Raw genomic sequence first — 23,872 nt, 5'->3', positions numbered from 1 at the left:
TATCTTACAAACAATTAACTATCAAGAAAGTGAAATAATTCAAAATTTTTCAAGGGGCATTGAAGTATGTGCAGTATTTATTCCAGATATAAATATTTCTTTCGTTTCAGTATACAAACCTTCAGACATAGCAGCCACAAAAAAAGATTGGTTAAATTTATTGGTACAGTTTGATATCTCTCTTACAATTTTTTGCGGCGATTTTAATGTACACCATTACAGGTGGGGCCCTATTCCGGAAGATCGCGGGGGAAAGGATTTAACAGAAGCTTTAGATTTTTTGGAACTAATTACTTTAAATGATGGATCGCCCACTAGAGTTAATCCCAATGGTAATCGCTCTGCAGTTGATTTAACTCTTATCTCCCCTTTTTTGGCAGATTTGGTAAATTGGTCCGTATATCAAGACACTTTAGGCTCTGATCACTACCCTATTCAGATTCAGCTTCAAATTGCTCCCATATCTTTCGAAATCAATCCGGCAACCAAGTGGAATGACGGTCGTGCCGATTGGTCAGCCTTTCAAGCATTTATTGAACATAAAATCAGTACAAATTTATTTTTAAATGATTCAGATAACTGTCGAATAACAAAAAAATTATTTGAAGTAATATCTTCAACAGCATCTGCATCCATGCCCGTTAAAAAACCTTTCATTCCTTCTGTCCCAAGGCCCTATTGGTGGGACGAAGAATGTTCTGATATAGCTGAAAGTCGCTCCCACGCACTTAAATTGTTCAGAAGACAAGGAAATATTACAAATTATCTGAATTACCAAAATATTTCAGCAAAGGCTAAACTCATTTTCAAGTTAAAACAAAAAAATAGTTGGATAACCTTTCTTAATCAACTCAATAGATCTACACTCCTTTCAAAATTTGGAATTGTGTAAAAGCTATAAGAAACAAATATCATAAACAAAAGAAACCTCCATTGCACGAAGATTTAATTGAGGATGTTCTGAATCAGCTGGCCCCGCCTTCGGTCTCTAATGTCGATGTAGACAATCAAAAAAATTTTCATTTTTGTTCTACTTCAGATACTATGTCTAAAACTTTTACCTATTCAGAGTTAATTTTGGCATTAAACCAAACCAGAAGCACGGCTCTCGGTTTGGATGGTTTCACATATAAAATTTTACACAATCTTCCAGTTTCAGCTAAACAAATAATTTTAAAAATTTTTAACAACTGGTGGGTAAAACAAGATTATGCTGAGGATTTAAAAAATATTGTTATATGTTTAATTAAAAAACCATCTAAAGATCCAAAATTACCCTCATCATATCGACCTATATCGTTAATGTCTTGTCTGACCAAGACTTTTGAACGGATGATTAAGTTTCGCCTAGAACATTTTATTCTATAGGAGAATTCTCTCCTACCCACTACACAGTATGGATTTCGGAGAGGCCGTAGTACGATAGATGCATTGACCCATATGGTTACAGATGCACAAATATGCTTATCTGATAACAAATACATGTTATGCCTATTTGTGGATCTAAAAGGTGCATATGATGTGGTTGATTTGAGTATTTTAAAAACAAAATTGTGTAGAATGGGTATCAGCAAACAGGTATCAAATAACTTAATAAATTTGTTTCTAAACAGAAAAATTTATATTCGTGACCACAGAAATGTACTCCACGGGCCAAGAACAGTATATAACGGTTTGCAGCAGGGATCAATATTGAGTCCACTTTTATTTAATGTATACACAGCAGAGCTGCATAGTTTGATGAATGACACTATAAAAGTTATACAGTACGCGGATGATATTTGTTTCTATACTATCCATAGTTCATATGAACGATGTATTACAGATTTAGAGTATATTTTTTGCTGCATGATACCCGTGGTGAAAGAATATAAATATCTTGGCATCTATATAGATAATAAACTCCAATGACCAGCCACATAAAACACGTAAAGCAAAAATGTGAGAAAGGGCTCAACATTCTGCGTGTAGTTTCGAAATATAAATGGGGTGCAGATGTTAAAATATCTCTTACTTTTTACAAGTCATACATCCGCTCAATAATGGATTATGGATGTACTATTTATGCCTCAAGAACTAATACATAGTCAAAAAAAATATCCTATTTACGAAATCGATTTTGCAGCCTTAATATTTAAACCAACGATTATAATTCCAAACTATCCAGATAATATATTTCTATCAAAATTAATTTTCAAATCTATACTCTGTAATTTAGGAGAGAATAAAATCATCATCTATACGGATGGATCAAAAAAAAGATTTAAAACAGGCTGTGCATTTTTAACCATGTTGAGCAATATCAAGTCCCTCATTATTTATCGATTTTTAGTGCAGAAGCTATAACTATTAGGAAAGCTTTAGATTGGTGCGAGATGAATTTACCTTTATCTGTGGTAATTGTAACAGACTCTCTCTCAGTTTTGAACGCCAAAAGCCCTCCTTTTAATCATTATAACAAAAATATTCTATCTATAAAAAATAGTCTATATAAACTGCAGGAGTATGGTGTACGAGTTACATTAGTCTGGGTTAGAGGTCATTCAGGTATAACTGGGAATGAAGCAGTTGATATCGCAGCTAAAAAAGCACTTGACTCAGAATTGAAAGTAAACATGTGCAACCCATCAGATCTTATTAATTTATATAAGGCTGATGTAAGGGTTAGATGGGAAACTCAGTACAGTAAATTTTCAACTACATCAGAGAACCTCTATTTTAAACTTGAACCGGTTTTACCGACGAACATTCCTTACATCAATTCGTGGGATTATAATAGATATAAGTCCTCAATTATATCACGTTTAAAACTTAATCATGGTCGCTTTCCAGCACATTTGTTTAGGATTGGTATCTTAGATTCTCCGTGTTGTCCTCACTGTCCAGAAAAACCTTTAGCCGATATAAATCACGTTTTCTTAAAGTGTCAAAAATACACTGCACATACAGATATGCTGTACCAAGAACTAAAAAAGTTTGTAAGTCTACCAACTAACATTCCTACTTTATTAGCACAACAAGAGAAAGAAATATACAACCTTTTAATCAAGTTTGTTTTAGAAGCAAAAATAGATATTTAGCTCATATATGGTTAAATAGTTGTATACGTATATATGTGTGTATATATGTGTATATATTATGTGTATATAAATATGTGTTTAGTCTAGTTTGTCTTAATAAAAATGTCTTGATGGGTCCCTAGACAAGAAACGAGTGGCCATGTTTTTATCCCTATCCTATCCTTAATAATAATAATAATAATAGACAAATATTCTGTGGCAAATAGACAAGTTCTAATGCCATCCACTATCCACACACACACACACACACACAATCTATATGGAAAATTTATCGTGTTATGTTAATATTTATTTGTATTTTAGATTTGTGGGGATTTTGGATATTTACATGTATCCAAAGTGGATAAAGATCCACGTTTTATCCAAACTGGTATTTGCAAAGAAGAAGTCGTACGACTTATGCTGAAACGAAATCAACAACTTATTATACAGAAGTTTAAAACGTTGGCGTCTTTATTACAGATCGAAGGAGAAAAAAATATTTTTAACCAGTGTAGCATACTATATAAGGTAACCAAATATATATAATTTATTATTGATTTTATCTATTTCATATGTCCGATCGAAATTAAACGTCACACAGGTCTTATTGCATCATTTACCACTTACATATAATAAACTATACCTAATTAAAATATGAACGTACTTTAAAGATATCCCTTGTGATTATCGATATTTCACATTTTTTTGTTTGGATCAACTTGCCCATGCTACTCGTTTTTTGTGCTTGATTTTTTTTATTTTGTGTTCGATATCAAAAGAATGGTTCTACTGTAGGTAGCCAAATATCTTTATTACAAAATGGATATATCTTCTTATCTTCTTCTTTTGTAGCCTTTTTGCATTCACTCCTGGACAAAGGCCTCCTCATGAGTTCTCTACTCTTCTTCGTTTTGTGCTATATAATGCCGTTTATTCCCACTTTTACTTTGATGTCGTCTAACCACCTTCATCCTTCTTCGTACGGTCCAGTGTTTGCTTCATATATGTTCTCTCAGCGAAACTCCTAACACAGAAACTCTTCTTTCTACCGCTGTCAAAGCCATTCGGATTCTTGTGATCTCTGCCGTTTGATTCTGTTTGTCAAGTTTGATCGTGTGACCTAGGTATATATTCTCTCAAATAATATTTTTTTTTTGTTGAGAAAAAAGATCTTGACAAAAAACTATTTCTTGTAAATATTAAAAAAACCCAATGATATTGTTATGTATGTCAAATATAAAAAGGAAAACCAAAATTTTCTTAGAGAGCCTTCTGGTATAACTTTTCAGTAAAAACACATACAAATAAAAAAATATATAGAAATTACAGCAGAAAATATATAGAAAAATGGCAGCAAAAAATTATTATTGCAAAAAAATAACAAAAAGCGCCTTCTTAAAAACATGACTGTAATAGAATAACCAAACCTGATTTAAAATATATTAAGTAATTTTAACAAAGCAAAATAACAAATAAAAAATTTAAATTAGTTCAAAACCAAGAACCTAGAAATATGTATGGATTAATTAAATATTAATATCAAAAAACAAAACTTTTACTTGCCACATGGTTGTTTTGGCGGGATGCCAGAAATCGAGTCAGGAAATGGTGGATCTGAAGGCTTCGTTGAAATGAAATATGGGAAAATTAACGATATGCAGAACCTGAGTGTGCGAAATATGGTGTTTTTATTTTTTACGGGCAAAGGAACAAAAAAGAAAATATGACTTGAACGGATTTATTTAGTGAACATAAATTTAATTACGAATTAATGAAATTGCGGATTATTTAAAAGTAAGGAGTGATATATGATACTGAGATTTTCAATATTTGTACGTGTATTCATGGAGTTTTGCTCTCTTAGGATATGGCACATTTCCAGGAAATATTGCTTATAGAAAATATTTTGTGACCAAAAGCGCAAGAGTTCTTATTGAATCTAATATTACTTCGATATGTATAAGATCGGGCAGGTTGCTTACACCTAGGATCAGGAATAGCTTCGCTCCCTGGATCTTTTGCTTCTTCGATAGCTCGTAGACTGTATATTTCTTGCTTCTATAAGGTTAGTTGAAGATAACAGTAGTCTCAATCGTCTAATTGGCTTACCTTCAAGGGTTGTTAAGTATTGTTTGTTTCATAAAACTTACCACATCCCAAAGACCATATATTGATACTACCTGGACTACAATACGTTCAGAGTTAGTTACTAGTACATGATTTATTTACAACTCTTTTTCTCAATGTTCCGCTTCTAAATTTATGTCTTTCTTTTTGAGGTCATCCCCTAAGCGTTGATATCTATTGCAAGGCTAATATCTAAACACCCTCGTGTCTTATAGTAGGCCAAACGTGGACAAACATATTATTACAAACAAATATACCACTAAAGACACGAGGCCCTTTACAAATATCTGGTTAATATTTTGATATTAAACATATTGCCAACATTGTCGTTATATAAATATGGTTACTTATAAATCACAACATAATTTAAAACACATCACATTTAACAAAGTATATAACGATAACCTAATAGTCATTAAATTACTCTTTTCCCTCAACAGTGCAATTCTTTCTACAATTTAATATTTAAAATATAATACTAAAATTAAATCCTAATAATACTAGTTTATGCATCGGAGTCTGATTCTGACTCAACCTTTATCTCAAAATCAGGTTAGTTCAAAGAAAACGTTCTGAGGGGATAGACGTTCTGGCGTCCTCAGTTTGTCTCTGGTCTAATGCTCCCTGGCTAGGAGTCAGACTCGATAGTTTGTGGTCCTCCTTTGAACTCCTCCCTTTGGTTGCCTATAGTTTACTAATATGCCGTCATATTTCCATAGCACCATGATTTGGATAACCACCATTGGCGTCGTGGCTCCAGTAGCAATTAATGATTGCCAATGTGGAATTCTGACTGACTGCCACTGTGTACTGCTTAGTTCATCTCCTAGAGCCATTTCGCTAATGACTATATGCTATAGTTCCTCTCCTTGAATGTTTATGCGACCAACGGGAATTTTTATTCGTTTCCGACTGGGTCGCTCAGCCATTTCAGTAGCGGGGGTGATAGATGCCTTTAAATACCGAACAACTACCCTTTTTACCCCTTTGCCGGTTGTGAGTAGTGTGATGTTTCTCGTCTGGGCTATGCAATTTGGTGAGAGTTTCAGGAAGCTGACCCTGTCGATGATCTGCTCCATTCTGGATCCGTCACATATGATGAATATGTGAATAGTGTTAGGCGTTATAACTAACCATAAATTGGTAATACCAATCTTTTCCCATTAAGCATCTTGCACTGAGTAATGGATCACAGGACAAGTGCTGTTTTTGATTCAATTGTAGAGTTTATCCAATATACAGTGAAATGTAGTATCCATGTTAATTATAGCGGCCGGTGAGCACACCATTTGCGTTTTTGTTAACCGTATGCATATTTCTCTATCTTCCATGGATAGTTCGAAGTAAAGGAGTGTATTATAACCTACGATTAGTAGATTCCTTGGAGCGGACAACGAGAACACCACGCTCACCGTTGCTATGATGTACCCCATAACTGTTATGTATTTCTCATCAGTATTGACTTCGGTGTCGATTATGGACGGTGTTCGTATTTCTACACCTTGAGGTAGGACCTGCCTTGTCTTTTCTATCGCCTTAGCAATGTGTCCTGGCTTCATTATATCTATAAAATGCCCATGGTTGTATTCATTCGTATATTTGTATGTATTTCTGTATGAATACCATTGTTAAGCTATCGTTTGTATTCTAAATGTAATGCATTATTTCTCTAGTGTCTTTGTTTTCTCCATTCTTTTGTGGGCGCATTTTGAAATCTGTTAAGGTGTCTGTTTATCCTCGTTTCCGTATACTTGCTATTTTTTCTAACATAATCTTTGTTTGATGTTGTGCTCCTTTTATTAGTTCCCTTTGATTCTTGTCGAGTACCTCTATATCCCTATATGCTTCATCGTCCACTCCAATAAGAGATGTTAGTACAGTTCCTAATACTCATCTCTTTTTCCTTTTTTTTATTTCGATTGACAGTGATTCACTTATCATTTTTGCTCTTCCTTTCTCTTCATTTAATTTATCTAGTATGCCTTCACAATTTATTACCTTTGTAGTTAAACACATGTCATGAAATCCTTGTATCATTTTCCTATTATTTGTTCATCTTACATCATCAACAACATTAAAGGTATTAATACTTCTTTCCACCGTTTCGCCGGAATTTTCGGTTTTGCTTGGTTTTCTTCTTCGAGTCTTATTCATTTATGTATCGTTCTCTTTATTAGTTTCCCGTTCGCTCTTTTTAGTGTAACTACTCTTGTCAGTCCCTCAGAGCTTGGGTGAGTGTCTACTACCCTTGCTAACGGTCATTTTTCTGGGGATGTTTCTTCTTCTTTTAATATAACCACTTTATCATCTTTTATGTTCTGTTGTGTCTTCTGCCATGTGTTTCTCTGTTGGAGTTAGTGTAAGTATTCCTGTCTCCATATATTCCAAATATCCCTTTTGATTTTCTCTAATAGTCTCATTCTAGTGGGCATTGTTAGATAGGTTATTAATTCCTTTTCTCTATTTGGTGAGATAATATCCTTTCATATTAGGAAATGTGGGTCCTCTGTAGCAGTACATAATGGTCCTTGAGTTCATAAAAGCTTCTATTTGTGCTAATACCGTGCTTAATTCCTCGTCTGTTAGCACTGTTAACCTATGACTTGCTTAAGATGGTGTTTCATTATTCGTACGGCACTTTCTTAAGAGTCCTCCGAAGTGTTTTTCGCTATGTAGAGCGTGGATTTTTTATTTCTTTGACTGGGGGTCTTTCAATTCAGTCTTTTCTAATGTGTCGATACAGTTAAATTTTTATCCCTCAATCTTGTCAGTAAAGGTAAATATGTAAAAAAATTATCAATGTAGGTAACAGATTCTTGTATTAAGAAGCCTATACACAGCTTTTATGTTACGTAACTAACGAGTTAATTACGCTTTAACGCGAACGGTTATACATTTCTAATGTTATGATAAACAGTTAAACCCACATCAGGACATCAACTAATGTATACTTTTTTTCTGACAAGTATATAGCGACACATGTATGTATTACATAAAATACGGTGGGCATTAATTGGTTAATGTTATCTTAAAGAACCTTGAAAAATGTGACATTTTAACGTATAAAAATATAGGATTATAAAAAATATTGATAATGTCTATCCACATGTCACAACATTTAGAGCAGTGACTAAACTACCAACAAGCCGTATAAATATTGGATTTCATGATCAATTACAAATTAACCACAATACAGTTGATAATACATTTATTTTGATGTTTTAATTTTCATTTTGGAAATCGTTCCCTACATAAAAATTAAACAAATTATTTTGTTTGGTTACTTGATAATATAAAAAATTCTTCTAATAATTTAATTTTATCTGCCTTATTCATATTGATAATTTAGACATTATACATTATAAAGTAGATCACTTTAAAATATTGGCACTAATTTTATTGAATTTAAGAATTTTTAATTAACATTAACTAGAAAATACTCGTCAGAAAAATCATGGCATGTGATTTTTCATTAAAAATATAACCATATCCAATCACGAGAGTAAAATTCTCTCGCTAGTAATTCCATTGTTAATCATGAGCAAAAAGTCCCATGTGGAAGCGGGCTGCTTAAGTAGAATACCTTCACAGCTCCTGCTTGTCCGCTGTCCGTTGACATACGACATCCACCCCTACTTATCATACACGTCCTGATACCCTAACTTATACCCGAGGAGAAAACCTCCACTAATGTAAAAACCAATGGAAGAAACCATTGAAAACAAACGGATATGAATATGCATACGGCAGGCGGCTATACATCATCCTAATATACTGCCACCCCAACGTCAAGGTGTAATACTGCCGAAGGGGTGCATAGTCCAGGGGCAAGAGAGGGTAGCGGGAGTGACGGAGAAAACAGAAGTGGGGAGAAAAATAAAGGGATGAAACTCGAGAACAGAGAACAGAAAAAGAAAGAGAAAGGGACGGAAAAAATAAAATCAAGGGAAGGAATTGTAAAGAAAAAACATAAGAAAGGAAAAATAAGGCGAAGTGAGCAGCTCAAAGAGCGGAATCAACTCCGACAATAAATAACAAAAGCATAACAAAAATAAAAAAAGTGTTCAAGAAACATAAAATCGAGCAAGGGGACAGGAACGACCAGTTCGGAGGAAGAGGAACAGTCACTTAACTACAAAGCAAGATCGGTGTTGGAGCACTGCCAGGACAGCGTAGCGGCACTCGAGAAACCCATGACGGAGGTGCCAAATACCGAAAAGAGGGAGGTCAACTTGTCTGAGGTGCCACTATCCGAAAAGAGGGAGGTCAACTTTCTGAGAAATCGGATGCTCTATTATATCGAGGAAATGGACGAAAATAAGAAGAGAGGTTCCAGGAAAGTCCATGTGCACGTTATTCAGAGGTGTGTAGAGAAACATGGAACCTTTGCAAGGAGAGAAGAAAATGGGTGTCCAAGTGGATCTAGAGAACCCAGAAGCCATTAAAAGAAGTTACCAAGGACAAGATGACAACATGCGAGGACGAGAAGAAGACAATAGAGTTACTAAAAGAAGGAAGCCTGACCTTAGGAGGCTTTGACGAGGACTGTAGTGAAAGCGGGAAATATTCTGAAACAACAGGAGACGTGGCAGTCTTTGTCACCAAGAACGACGAGGAGAACAAAGCCATGGAAATAATGAAAACTGTATTTTTGGTACTGTTAAGTGTTCCAGCTGAGGTGAACGAGGGGGCGGCCTGGGAACCATAAGAGTTACAATGTCTGACCATAAGGATGGAACGTGGATCAACAAGAAGGAGTATGGATTCAAATTTCTCTCAAACAAGAAGGAACACCTGAAGCGGTGAAGTTTCTGAAGACGTGCAGGAAACTGGTACAGAAGATGAAGGAACTAAGAAAAGAAAACGTAACCAGATTTTACTACATTGAGAATGTAACTTAATAACATACATAATAAATAAATCAAATATTTAACACGTAAGAAAATCATCATAAGTTCTTTCCTGGTTTTTCCTCTTGATTTACAAAGGAATTACTAACGAGAGAATTTTACTGTGGTGATTGGGCGTGGTTGTCTTTTTAAAACCAAATCACATGATATTATTTTTTCTGACGGGTGTTCCAAAGTTAAAGTTATTTGCATGTAATCGAATAAACTATTCTCCAATACAGTCGTCATAGGAACGCAGCTCAAAAATATTGATAAGTATATGACTTTAAAATGTATAATGTATAAAAAATTTATTGCATAGCCTTGCCTAATAATTACGCTCGGTTTAGTAGCTCGATACGTTAATAATAATAAAAACAAGTCTAAAGTTTAATCAATTTTTAGGCAATTGAAGAAATTCGGCTGTTAGAAAAGAAAGAACGTGAATATTTAGAACTAAAAAACATTTTGTTTTTAAGAAAACGTAAAAATTTTCTTCAGATGTATACTATTTTGTCCAAACTACCTCCAGAGCAAAGAAATATAGAAAATCTTAAATTTAGGGCAATCCTCGATGCAAACGAATCATCTACAATAGAAATAAAAGATTCGGACGACGAATTACAAATTGTAAACAGGGAAAAGGTAAATTTACTATTATAATTAATATTTTTCAATTCAATATAATTATAGATAAATCTGATAGTTACCAGGATTATATTTAGTCAAATGGGAAAATTGTCATGGAAATAAAGTGATATTTTATTACAGTTTAGTTTAGGGGAAAGTTTTCATTAAGGTTGTAGTTAAGATTTATTTATTTAAGGTTGTAAGCGCAGAAAGAAGTGTTTAATAGGATAAACAAAATAATTTAAAAATATGTACATTAAACAAAATACAATAGAACATAATAATAATAATAATAATAATCTATAAAATAATAATAATAAGCCAAGCCAAGAAGAAATTCATGAGTTCTGGGAACATCAACTTTCAACGCCAGCTACTCATAACACCAATGCTGGATGGATTGAAGACACAACGAACAACTGTCAACATTACAATAATATTCCTTACGAACCCTTCACCCCCAAAGTCTCAAATACTACCAAAGAACTTCATAACTGGAAATCTGGACCAGACGGAGTTCAGAACTTGTGGTTAAAGAATTTTTGGAGAGTTCATGAGTGTTTGTCAGTATTGATTAATCATGTTATCTCTAATCCGCAGGAAACACCCATCATTTCTTACACAGGGAACCACTTACCTAATACCAAAGGATCAAAATAACACCCAAGATCCAGCCAAGTACCGCCCAATTACTTGTCTTCCAACTTTGTACAAATTGGTCACATCCTGTGTAGCCCGGCGTATCTACCACACTGTGCTCTAAACAATATCATAGAGCCTCAACAGAAAGGATGCGCTAAGGGCTCCATGGGCTGTAAAGAACAACTTATTATCGACTCGATCATTTCTAACCAGGCATACACCAAAAAAAGGAACCTTTTTACTGCCTTCATTGACTACCAGAAGGCCTTTGCTTCAGTGCCGCATGAGAGGCTTGTAGATATATTGAAAATATATAAAGTCGATGATAATCTAGTGACCTTTTTAAAGCATATAATGGCAGAGTGGAAGACTAAAATTCACCTTCAAATACCTGGTGAAACCAATATCGAAACTGAAGATATCCCAATTAACCGGGGCCTTTTCCAGGGCGACTAGTTGAGTCCACTTTGGTTCTGTTTAGCGATGAACCCACTATCTCAGCTACTGAACTCCACTGACTCAGGATTTAGCATCAAAAATAACAATACTGTTGTCGCGAAGCTTAATCATCTGTTGTACATGGATGATTTGAAATTAATAGCTTTCACTCGAAACCACCTAGATCAGATGCTAAAAACTGTAGAAACTTTCTCAAATCAGTATGAATTTTGGACTAGACAAGTGCCGTATACTAAATATAGTCAGAGGAAAGGTTCAGCCCGGAGGTTTCGATATGCAAGATGGCCAAAGCTTCAAGGCAATGGGTTAAAATGATATGTACAAATATCTCGGAGTAAAACAAGCGCGAAAAATTGACCATAAACAAATGAAAACTGAACTAACTTCGGAGTTCGTACGAAGAATAAGACAACTAAATCGGTCATATCTTAATAGTAAAAATTTGTTTAAGGCATTAAATACGTACGCCTATTCCGCGCTTAGCTACTCATTTGGTATTATAAAGTGGTCAAAAACGGATATAGAGGGTTCTGACTCAGCAAGAAACAATGCGCACCTGGATGAGTAAACCTCTGCATTGGCGACATCTCAATGAGATCAGCCAAGAATATGTCGACAATATAGCGTCGAACTATTGGTTGACATCAGGAAAGATGTTTTTCGAGACTGAGGGTTTCCTACTTGCCATTCAGGATCAGGTTATACCAACTAAAAATTACCTGAAATATATTGTTAAAAATCCTCAAGTCCAAAATGACAAATGCCGATATGGATGCCAAGCCCAGGAAACCATCAACCATCTTACCGTGGCTACCAGGCATTTGTCAGTACTGATTATAAAGAACGCCATGACTCAGTAGGAAATTATCCATTATCCACCAAGAACTAGCTGACAAACTTGGGACTTCTCCAAACCGATCATCTTCCTTATTATCAATACATCCCTGACAGAATGCTTGAAAATGACAACTACAAGCTATACTGGACCGCACTGTGCTTACAGACCAACCAGTGGCGCATAATAGACCGGATCTCATACTAGTTATTAAAATTACTAGGTAAACAACACTTATTGATGTGGCGATCCCCAACACCAATAATTTACGTGTTAAATACAACGAAAAGATCGCCAAGTACAGAGATCTAGAAATACAAATCAGGAGACAATGGAGAATGGAAAGTACCCAGACAGTACCTATTATTTTATCTACTACTGGTGTTATTCCCAAAAACCTCCTAGAGAACATAAAACAGCTGAGTCTAAATGAACATCTCTATAAGACCATGCAGAAAGCTGTACTCCTCGCGACGTCCAGATGTGTACGAAAATTTTTGGGGGATTCTTCAACATACCAAGTCACTTAGGTCTCGATAACACGGAAGAGTCCCACCAGAGCTCATTCCTTTTGATACCGTAGGTATCTGGGATTAGTGAATTTTCCCCTTAGAGGGAGTGTGAGCCGTATGGCTAAATCTGGATAATAATCCCCTGTGGGAGTTTTTATCAGTTCTTCTATCAGGCGCGGCCCCTTGTGAATGGGGAATACTTTGTGGATATTTTTAGCATTGATACCCAGGGGTAGCAGGGTTACCTGCCGTGGAACAAAAACTGACACCTGGCAGTAAAGTTTATAGTTATAGTTTATAGTTAAAAGTTTAATTTATATTTAAAATGTCTGGATATATTTGTGCGATTCGCGGATGTTCATCTGTTACAGGAAAAGGAATAAGTTTATTTAGATTTCCTAAGAATAATAACAGGTAATTACTATTGCTTTGTAATTATCTTATATACTAAAACGCTAAGCCCTTTTCTTGTCCACCACTTTACTCAAAAACCATATTAGATAATTAAAATATTTTTTCGGAATATTATTAGTATTACGTATGAGATTGTCAAGATATACTTTTGGTACAAAAATTCACTTCCGGTTTTGAGATGAGTGGAAGTTAAAATTTACTTTAAGATTTAGACCCCACAATGTATATATGGATCGAAAGGTCTCGTCGAGACGAATCTAAATATGTACTTCCGGTTGCGATCCGACACCGGAAGTGACTCTTATCGTGATGTGTTCTTGCCAGGAGATCTAGAGAGTCTAGATTATCTGGCTGCCTATAGTGCTAGTTCATTTAGCATTACCCAGGGTGCACGTGTAGTATTCTACTACGGACGCGAACTAGCTTTACACCCCCCTTAAATGGCCTGTATCGAACAGAAACCGCCAGGCTTTGAACTGACCCGGAGTACATGGACAACGCTAAACAGAATAAGAACAAGAAGCGGTAGAGCTTCTTTTTTTTAAATTAGTCAAATCAATAGAGAATTCAATGTAGAGTTCAAAAATGTAAGTTCACGAAATTATCATTTATAGTTTTTGAGTTATTGATAAAAATATTTTTACTTCCGGTCATTGTATATATTGTATATTTTTCTCGCAAAATAAAAGTTTCATTTAAAAAACTCGATGTCGAGTTGGTCCGCTAGTTATTAGTTATTACATAATAGTATTGGTTTGACTTTCGAACAGTAAGCCGACGCCGACGTGTCTGTCCGCGCTATAAAAAATAAACTTTGGTCTGCCAAGGGATAGTTCAAAATGAAAACATTAAATTTGGTGTCAGTGCTATTTCTTTTATTGAAAGACGCAAGTCTCCGAAGGCTCAGGTCAAAAAATCAACAGATGGTGGCCGGGTGTCAACGCGCTCGAAGACAACAATACGAATATAGTATTTTTAGGAAATAAAAATATATAGAGGGTTTTATACACGAGAATATTTGATTTAAGAGCGTAGGCGCAAAATTTCGGGCCAATGTTTTTTAAATGTATTCATTTTTTTCGAATCCTGAAAAAACTAATAAGTATTTTTGAAAAATTTAAACGCAGAATGAAAGACTACATTATTACTGAGGGCCGAAAGTCCCCGAAAACTTCTATAATGTTTATTTTAATAAGTTACAGGGGTGAAAAAAAAAGAGAAAATTTAGTGTGATTTTTAATTTCAAATATCTCATTCAAAATAAATTCATCTTTTGTAAATAAAAAATAATTACACCATTAAGAATGTCAACAAAAGCCGGCCCTGCAAGTAACTATTTTTTCAGTGCAATATTTCATATTTATTGAAAGTCGACATAAATGCTCAATTTTATTTAAGAGCGTAGGCGCAAAATTTCGGGCCAATTCTTTGTAAATGCAATCGTTTTTTTCGAATTCTGAGAAAACGTTTTTTTGAATGAGATATTTGAAATTAAAAATCACACTAAATTTTCTCTTTTTTTTTTTTCACCACTGTAACTTATTAAAATAAACATTATAGAAGTTTTCAGGGACTTCCGGCCCTCAGTAATAATGTAGTCTTTCATTCTGTGTTTAAATTTTTCAAAAATACTTATTAGTTTTTTCAGGATTCGAAAAAAAATGAATGCATTTAAAAAACATTGGCCCTTAATTTTGCGCCTACGCTCTTAAGAATTTATATTGTGTGATATGCCCACTGACTATTAATTTTCTGGTTGTTAGCTGTCATTGGCGGCTTGGCCACGTAATTTCAAAGGACCGTCGCTTCTCTGTGTTCGGTTATTCTCTGTACAGCCCAACAACAACAACCACAAGGGAGCGCCAAACAACAACAAGAGCTCCACTCGCTGAAGGTGCTGCGCTGGAACATCAGCCGGCGCTCGCTCAAGCGGGACGACCGACGCAGTGCATGAAATGGACTGTGTCTATAAATGAAAACATTTTACGTTTCTATTACAAGGTGACGAACCTCGGTCGAGAAACGATCGGCTATCGATAACATCTGTATGCCGAATTTTGCAGGGAGTACTCAGAGATTCAAGTCTCTGAACATTGAATAGCAGATCAATACCGGGTATATCCCAGAGACTAGACGCGATACCATCAGAAGCCAAGTCGAACGGGATAATCACAACCAAGAGCTAGTTGTAGGTCAAGTCCATAATGAAATCACTAATGAGCAGATTCCTGAGCCTCTTATGCAAGAAACTCAACCTGTAAATACGCAGTAGAACAACAACGAGTTGCAAGATAGCCTGGTAAAGGAAATGGCACGTGCCGTACAAGAGTTTAATGGAACAAACCCACTTAGCAGACCACCGCTACCAAAAATAAACTCTTGTAAGAAACTAGGTGCGCTGTTAGGCTTTCTATAGGAAACTGAATTCCACTGTAAGTAAATGTAAGTAAATCCTACCCAAGCCAAGAAGAAATTCATGAGTTTTGGGGAAATCAACTTTCGACGCCAGCTACTCATAACAACAATGCTGGATGGATTGAGTAAGCGACGAACAACTGTCAAAGCTACAGTAATATTCCCTATGAACCTTTCACCACTGAAGAAGTCTCGAACATTATAAAAGAGCTTCATAACTGGAAATCTCCTCTACCAGACGGAGTTCAAAACTTCTGGCTAAAAGAAGTTTTGGAGTTTACACGAGCATTTAACAGCATTAATTAATCATGTTATTTTTAATCTACAGGAAATACCACCATTCCTACTCAGGGAACCACTTATTTAATACCGAAGGATGAAAATAACGCCCAGGATCCAGCCAAGTACCGCCCAATTACTTGTCTTCTAACTTTGTATAAATTGGTCACATCTTCTGTCGCCCAGCGTACCTATCTACCAACACTGTGCTCTAAATAGGTATCAGCGAGCCACAACAGAAAGTATGCATTAAGGGTTACGTGGACAGCAAAGAATAACTTATAGTCGATTCAGTCATTTCTAACCAGGCATACCAAAACTAAACAAAAAAGGAACCTTTTTACTGCCTTCATTGACTACTCTTTGATGCAGTATCGCATGAATGGCTTATTCGCTCCGTGCGTAACCATGGTAGGGCTTCCTTGAAACGATGCCAGTCTGCGTAGCGGCGAAATATGACAAAATTGGACATACTTTTTACACATAAATTTTATCAAATATAGGTGCAAATACATGTTGCGTATTTAATTGTGCTAATAATAGCTAAAATGAGTGTAGTTTTTAGAGGTTTTCAAAGATAACATATAAATTAGAGAAAATAATAAGATTCGTGCTATTAATATGAAAAAGTAAATATCACATAATTTCATTTTTATGCAATTGAAACAGGAAAAATTTAAATAATATACCTTAAATGGTATTTCATAAGGCTTTAAGCTAACTGCAGCCTGCCTGATGACTTTAGCTTTTATATGACTTTTGATATTGTATAGAAAAAACTGGTTGTGTCAAGAATTGTAGAAAATGCACGGATAGTGATGAAGATGAAAATCAACCAGCTCGTGCAATTAATGAAGAACGGGAACAGCGTGAAACTGCCGTATATAGTCTAGCTGAAATCAATTTTCCTTGTAACAGCACCCCAATTGCAAGAGAAAGTGGTATTAGTGCTAGAACTGTACGAAATATTTAAAAAAGAAATACGTACTGTTGCTACAAAGTGCAAAAAACTCCCAGGGAAATTTTCGCTGCTGATTATGAACGACGGATGAAGTTTTGTGAGAGCATAATGGAACGTGAATCGTGACGAAGATTTCATGAAAAAAAAAATTGTTTACGGATGTCTTCTTTTTCTTTAACTGACCATCACAATCCATCTGTTACCGTAGGGTACTCTACAAAAAATAGGCACATAAGTGTTCCTTACAAAACAAAATACCGTCAAAAGTCAACGTCTGGACTGGTATTTTAGGTGAAAACGTAATTGGCTTTTTTTATCGTGGGCACTTTGTTTCTTCGTAAATACTTGGATCTCCTGAGAAATCACATAATTCCGGCAGTTTGAGCCTATCAATATCGATGAAATTTGGTTGTAGCAAGACGGCATTCCAGCTCACAAAACACAAAAGGTGTTAGATTTTTTAAACATTACGTTTCCAGATATGGGTACAGAGTTATTAGTACAAAAGGTACCATAAAATACTATCTCGCTCTCCTGATATTGACTTTTGAACTTTTTAGTATGGGATTATGTGAAGCGACAAATTTCCCGACATAAGCATAAACGTGCCGGAAATTTAGGCGAATTACATCAAAAAGCCATTTAGAACTTTCAAAGGAAATTATAAAAATAGATTGGGCTACTGTTAGGCTGAACGTGATTCGACTTTTTGAAAATTTAATTTAAAATAGGTTTAATTAAAATTATAAAATTGTAATTTTTTAGAACAAATTGTTTTAATTTATGTCGTTAATAATTTATTATGTTATTTTTTATGAATTGAGGTAAAAAACTGTTGATTTAATCTAAGATATGAACCTGCTTTTAAACCTTGTAATCACATCATTGAAATATTTCCTTAGACCATCTAAAAAATAAACTTTGTTTCGGCAACAATGTACAGACAAGACTGCCCATAGTGCTTACGGGTCTATCACAGACATACTATTGCATGTTATTCTCTCGGACATACAAGTCTATATAATATTTTTGCTCAGTTCGTTGTGTTGTCTTAATGCCCTATAGTCAGATAATTTTTCCACACCTGTATATATTTTTCATGTATATGTTAAATTCTTACTTGTTTTTATTCTGTAAAATATAATTAAATAATTTACTATTTTTCTTGGGAATAAGCCACAATTTTACTTTAAAATATGTTTATTTAATGTTTAGATTTGCACTTCGAAAATCGTTCTCAAAAGTCAAATAAACTTATTTTAAAGTAAAATTGTGGCTTATTCCCAACAAAAACAATATATTGCATTAATATGCCACAAGAAAATACCTTCAGAACAATATTCTTATCGTATTTGATAATAGTAGATACACTAGATATATGACCAGCTCATCTTTCATCATTTTAGTGGTATTCTTTGTTGGCTAAATAGTTTGGTAGACTATTTAGTAGTACCTATTGCGAGTATGATATATATATATATATATATATATATATATATATATATATATATATATATATATATATATATATATATGTTTCTCTCCTGATATGCTATTGTTTGTATCGACTCGTGTGTCCAGATAAATGAACTCCCTCAAAGTTTTGGTCATTAATAATAGGATATGGATCAACATCCCAAGCTCGTATGTGTCACGGTCGTCATACAATTGGTGTTTCTTTGGATGATACGCAGTGTCATTCTTTCTGTCGTAGCTTAGGTCTGTTACTTGATATTGTGATCACGTTATTATCGTATTCTAAAGTCTGAACTGATCTATTTAATATCGTTCTGTATTTTCATGTTTGATAGCATCTGCCTAAATATATTTAACGAATATTAAAATCGATAATAAATGTTGAAGTTGAATGTAAAATGAATAAAACATTAATAGAAGTCATCGAGATATATTATTATATAATATTTACTTAAAAATGTAATTTAGATATCGTCTTCGTGGATGTGAAGAGAGCTAACCCACATTTTCTTAAAAATGAGATAACTGCAGCATCGCAATCAGAAAGAAAGATTTCATATTGTAGTGAAGAGATCTAAGTGAATATGTTGTTTCAAATGGTTTATATTCTAAAGTGTGAAAGGACGCTAAGTGAATTCACAATCCTTATTTTTTGGAGTAAAGTGATCTATGCCACTTACCACCACCGGGTACTGAACATATTTCCAGTGGTGAACAGAGCTATCAGACGCTTGAGCTTAGTCTGCAAATAACAACAGACAGATAAATTATTATTATACAGTCGATTGGTCACCTTATCGTTAGGTGGGGTTTGCTGTTACAGCAAAGTCTCAATATTGTAACAAGTATTAAATTTATTTTATTTGAAAGCTTTTTTGTCTGGGAGTAGTTATAATCGTAAGATAATTTATATACAATTTTTATGGAACTGAGCTAAGGTTTAAGACAAGAAGCTGCAGGAAAAGAGGCAAAAATTATTTGGTGATTTTCACTCCATTCAAGATGAAAGAGGAAGATGGAGCTTTATCAGCAGTAGAATTACGAAAAAAAAAATACCTAATCGGCGATATAAATCAAATAATGAAGATGCCGCCTCTAGACGCAATTACACTATGGTGTACAATTTAAAGTTGGACGACGAGAACATCCAAGTATGTAAAAAGTTTTTTCTGGGTACATTTGATATATCTGGAAAAAAAGTTGAAACGGCATTAAAAAATTCAAAGTTGTCAGGTATCATAGACGAGGGCAACAGGTCGAAAAGTTCCCCCTAACAAAATCCCAGATAATCAAAAGGAGGTAGTACGTAATCACATCAAGTCACTACCGGTGATTGATTCTCAGTCTTGTCGAAGTTCAACCAAGAGGAAATACTTACCTTCTGGTTTGTCTGAAAAACGACTTTACCAGAATTATTTAAAATACTGCGAAGAGTATCAGCAAGATTCAGTGTCGTTTTATTATTATAAACATATATTCAGCACCGAATTTAACTATGGTTTCCACAAACCAAAAAAAGACCAATGTAGCTTTTGCACGCAATTCGCAAATAAAACCGAAGACGAAAAATAAAAACATGAAGATGAATACAATCTACATCAACTTCGAAAGAAGGAGGCTAGGGAGCATAAGAAAGTTGACGCTAAAATTGATAATACTTTCGGCACCTTCACTATGGATATGGAAAAGCATTTACTGACTCCCCAATTAGAAGTGGGGGAATTATATTATAAACGGAAACTAAAAACCTACAATTTTACTGTGTATAATCTCAAAACTACTGTTGCTATTAACTACATGTGGCATGAATTGAATGGTACAAAAGAATCATCAGAAGTAGCTACATGGTTATGAAACATGATTTCTGAGCTACCATCTGAAGTGAGTAAAGTAACATTTTATTCTGATACTGCAACAGGTCAAAATAGAAATTCTATTTTATCTGCAATGTTTATAAAAGCTTTGTCTTCTTTTGATAATTTACACATTATTAATCAAAAGTTCATGGAATCCGGACATTCCGAAATGGAATGCGACAGCGTTCATTCTGCGATTGAAAGTAGGGGACCAAAAATAAATATATATGTGCCTGACGGGTGGTACACAGTGGCAAGAACAGCCAAAGTAAATCACACTCTATACGTCGTTAAGGAATTAGATTACAGCCATTTTTTAGATTTTAAAACTTACAGCGAAAAATTAATTATTCACAAAACGAAGACAGTCGATGGCGATGTTATGAAGTGGCTAAATATCAAATGGCTACAATATAGAAAAGAACACCTTGATATAATCTTCTATAAAACACAACTTAGTCAGGTAGACTTCAAACAATTGTGCATTCGTAGAAACACTCGAGTTGACAACAATGTTTTCAGTGAGATTCCGAAACTTTATCCTTCTGCTTTAGGAATAGAGCCTAAGAAACTAAAAGATCTACAAGATCTTTGTAGGTTAGGTACTATCCCAGCCACTTACCATTACTACCTCCGACTTTTAAAACCAATAGAGAGAATCGCTGCAGACGATTAGGAATCCGAGTAGCGATAAAATAATAGGATTTCTGTATAATATTCAATGTTAAATAATATTAAATGTTAAAGACTAAAACCTAAATTGAATTTCTTATACTTTTGTGTTATTTTTGTATCCAAAATTAAACATTTTAAGCATAATATCACCTTGTATTATTTAATTTCGTAGAATTGGATCTTTTCACACAACAAAAAACAGTATGACTCGTGAAAAGTTATCTAGTGGTGAATGGAGCTAAGTGAACGAAACCCTTCTACCCTCATATAAATCAATGTTTTATCAGTGTTTGGCTTAGTACAAAGTAGGTAACACTTTGTTTGATAAATCCTAAAAAAAAAAATTAGGAATAGTTCAATGAACAGGAAACTTATGAGCTTAAATGTATTTTTTCCTGGACATGGTAATCTAAAATGCTCATTATCTCGAAACTGACTTTTGTTGGTTAGCTCTCTTCACATCCACGGCGACGATATATCAAGCAATTTTATGTTGGCTTAAAGAAATATTGAAAAGCAAGCAACACTACACGCAGCAGCTGTTACCATCTTAGTAATATGTGAACGTGTAAAAAATAAACCCATCTCGTTACAGAACACTACCCTGATGAATTTATATGAAATCCCAAATTTCATTATTTAAAGTTAAAATTAATCGATTTTATATTTATCTGCATCTTAATTATTCATCTCAATAAGTGATGTAATAATGTTACGATAAAAATATTTAATTTTAGTCACCGGGTTACGCCAAACATAGGCAACTTATAGTATATTATATATAGTGTAATTATAATAATTACTTTGAATCTAATTGAAAAAAATGAATATTAATGTTCTGAGAGTAGTTGTTAATATTTTAGTGATACTATTGTTACAAAAATCTTTATTTTGATTGATTGTTAGAAGGCAAATAAGAGCTTGTAAAACGTGTTTTATGACCTTTTAAATATCGTCATAGGAATTTACAGATTTTAAAATGGTTGTATATTTATCTCTACTCTTTCTTTATACTAAACTTCTTAAGAAGTATTATATATTAGAACTCTTTTAAGTTATAAATATAACTAATTAACATAAAATTGTTTTAAATATTTATTGACCCAGCAGCGCCAAATGGAAGCAACTTAGAGTTATTATAGACCTAGAGTTATATTTATTTTTAATAGAATTGAGAAAAAAAGATGATAAATGAATATTAACTTCTTGAGACTAGTGGTTGCTGTTGCTAGTTTAGTAAAACGATCTATTGTTAGGAGAATCGTTATTTTCATTGGTTGTTAGAAGCAAAATGAGAATCTAAAATATATTTTTTGATATCTTTGTGATATATGCAGGAAATAAAATGCAATATAACTCCGAAATAAGATCATTCAAAATTTAACCTGGTTAATTTTAAATATTTTACAAAAATACGTCTAAGAAAGAAATTAATCAAATAGATTTTAAGAAAGTTTATCCATAATAATAAAAATGGTAAATACGCTGGTAAATTAACCACATACATATGAATGGATATGTTTGTCATCTCGTCCAAATCAGCAAACTGTAGGTACCTATCTGACATTTTCATTTTTAAAGAGTGAAATGCTTATATGAATATTCCTGGTCGATATATATACAAACAACACAGTTTATTAGGGCTGCAGTCAGAAAGTTTGGCCGGGATGTTACAGAAACACTCTTGACTTTTGGTCTAGCTTTCGGACTTTTTCAAGATACTGTAATTAGAAGAATGTGTAAATATTTACAATATATCACAAATTGTCAGTGCAACTTACTAGTCGTTGAGATTATTTATATAAAGCTATGACAATCAACATTAATAACACACATATAAGATATAACATATAAAATAATAAACGAAATACATTTTAAAATTTAGTTAATGATAGTAAAACTTCGTTTGTGACATCTTTTAATGGTGTGTTTTAACTGATCCATAGAGAACAGAAAGAAAAAACAAAAATAGTATAATTAAAATGTAATTAGGTGTTCTTCATGTTTTATTAATGGAAGTAGTATATTAAACCTGTCTTGATGGTTTGCAACATGTTTTGCATGCAGGTGTATTCTGGCGTGTATACAGGGTGAGTCATGAGGAACTTTACATACTTCTACCATATGTAGTCCCTCAGGGAGCATATCATGTGGCCACTAAAAGTGTAATTGACCATTTATTTCATTTTACTGTAGTGTTTATACGGCTTATTTGATTTTTTTTAATTTTTGGATGATACAGAACACTACTATCAAGCATTCGACTGGTATTAGCTAAACTAAAAAATTCCAGGACTGGCTTTGGAAAAATTAATTTAGGGATTCGTATTAAATATTACACCCTGTATATATATTTTTTTAAAATGCAATAAGTGATTTTCAAACTACATAAATAGCCAATGAAAACGACATATGCGACAATGTTGTCGCACTTTTATTAAATTTTTAGTGAACGATCAAATCTTACCAAAAATAGAACAACCATAATGAAGTATCAAATTATAAGGTATTAATTTAAACAAATGTTATAAATTTCAAACATTTTAATTGAAATGATAAACTGAGTCACTGCACAACAAAAAACAGTAACTACTAACAATAACGAAGAACAATTTAAAAAAAAAAACTAAACATATGTAC

The 23,872-nt window shown here is 33.8% G+C and overlaps 1 protein-coding gene across 3 annotated transcripts in view; it reads left to right on the top strand.

The window, feature by feature from the left end:
• ocm (over compensating males) overlaps positions 1-23,872 on the top strand; it is a 302,029-nt gene that overhangs the window by 187,661 nt on the left and 90,496 nt on the right. For all 3 annotated transcript variants that reach the window (XM_072529887.1, XM_072529886.1, XM_072529885.1), the window contains 2 exons: positions 3,384-3,590; positions 10,484-10,723. In XM_072529887.1, the coding sequence (XP_072385988.1) occupies positions 3,384-3,590; positions 10,484-10,723 (447 nt within the window). The remainder of the gene's footprint in view (positions 1-3,383; positions 3,591-10,483; positions 10,724-23,872) is intronic.

Source organism: Diabrotica undecimpunctata, chromosome 4 (genome assembly GCF_040954645.1).
Source record: "Diabrotica undecimpunctata isolate CICGRU chromosome 4, icDiaUnde3, whole genome shotgun sequence".
Lineage (NCBI taxonomy): Eukaryota > Metazoa > Arthropoda > Insecta > Coleoptera > Chrysomelidae > Diabrotica > Diabrotica undecimpunctata.
Note: the sequence above shows the minus strand (reverse complement) of the source record. Positions and strands in the feature narration are given on the sequence as shown.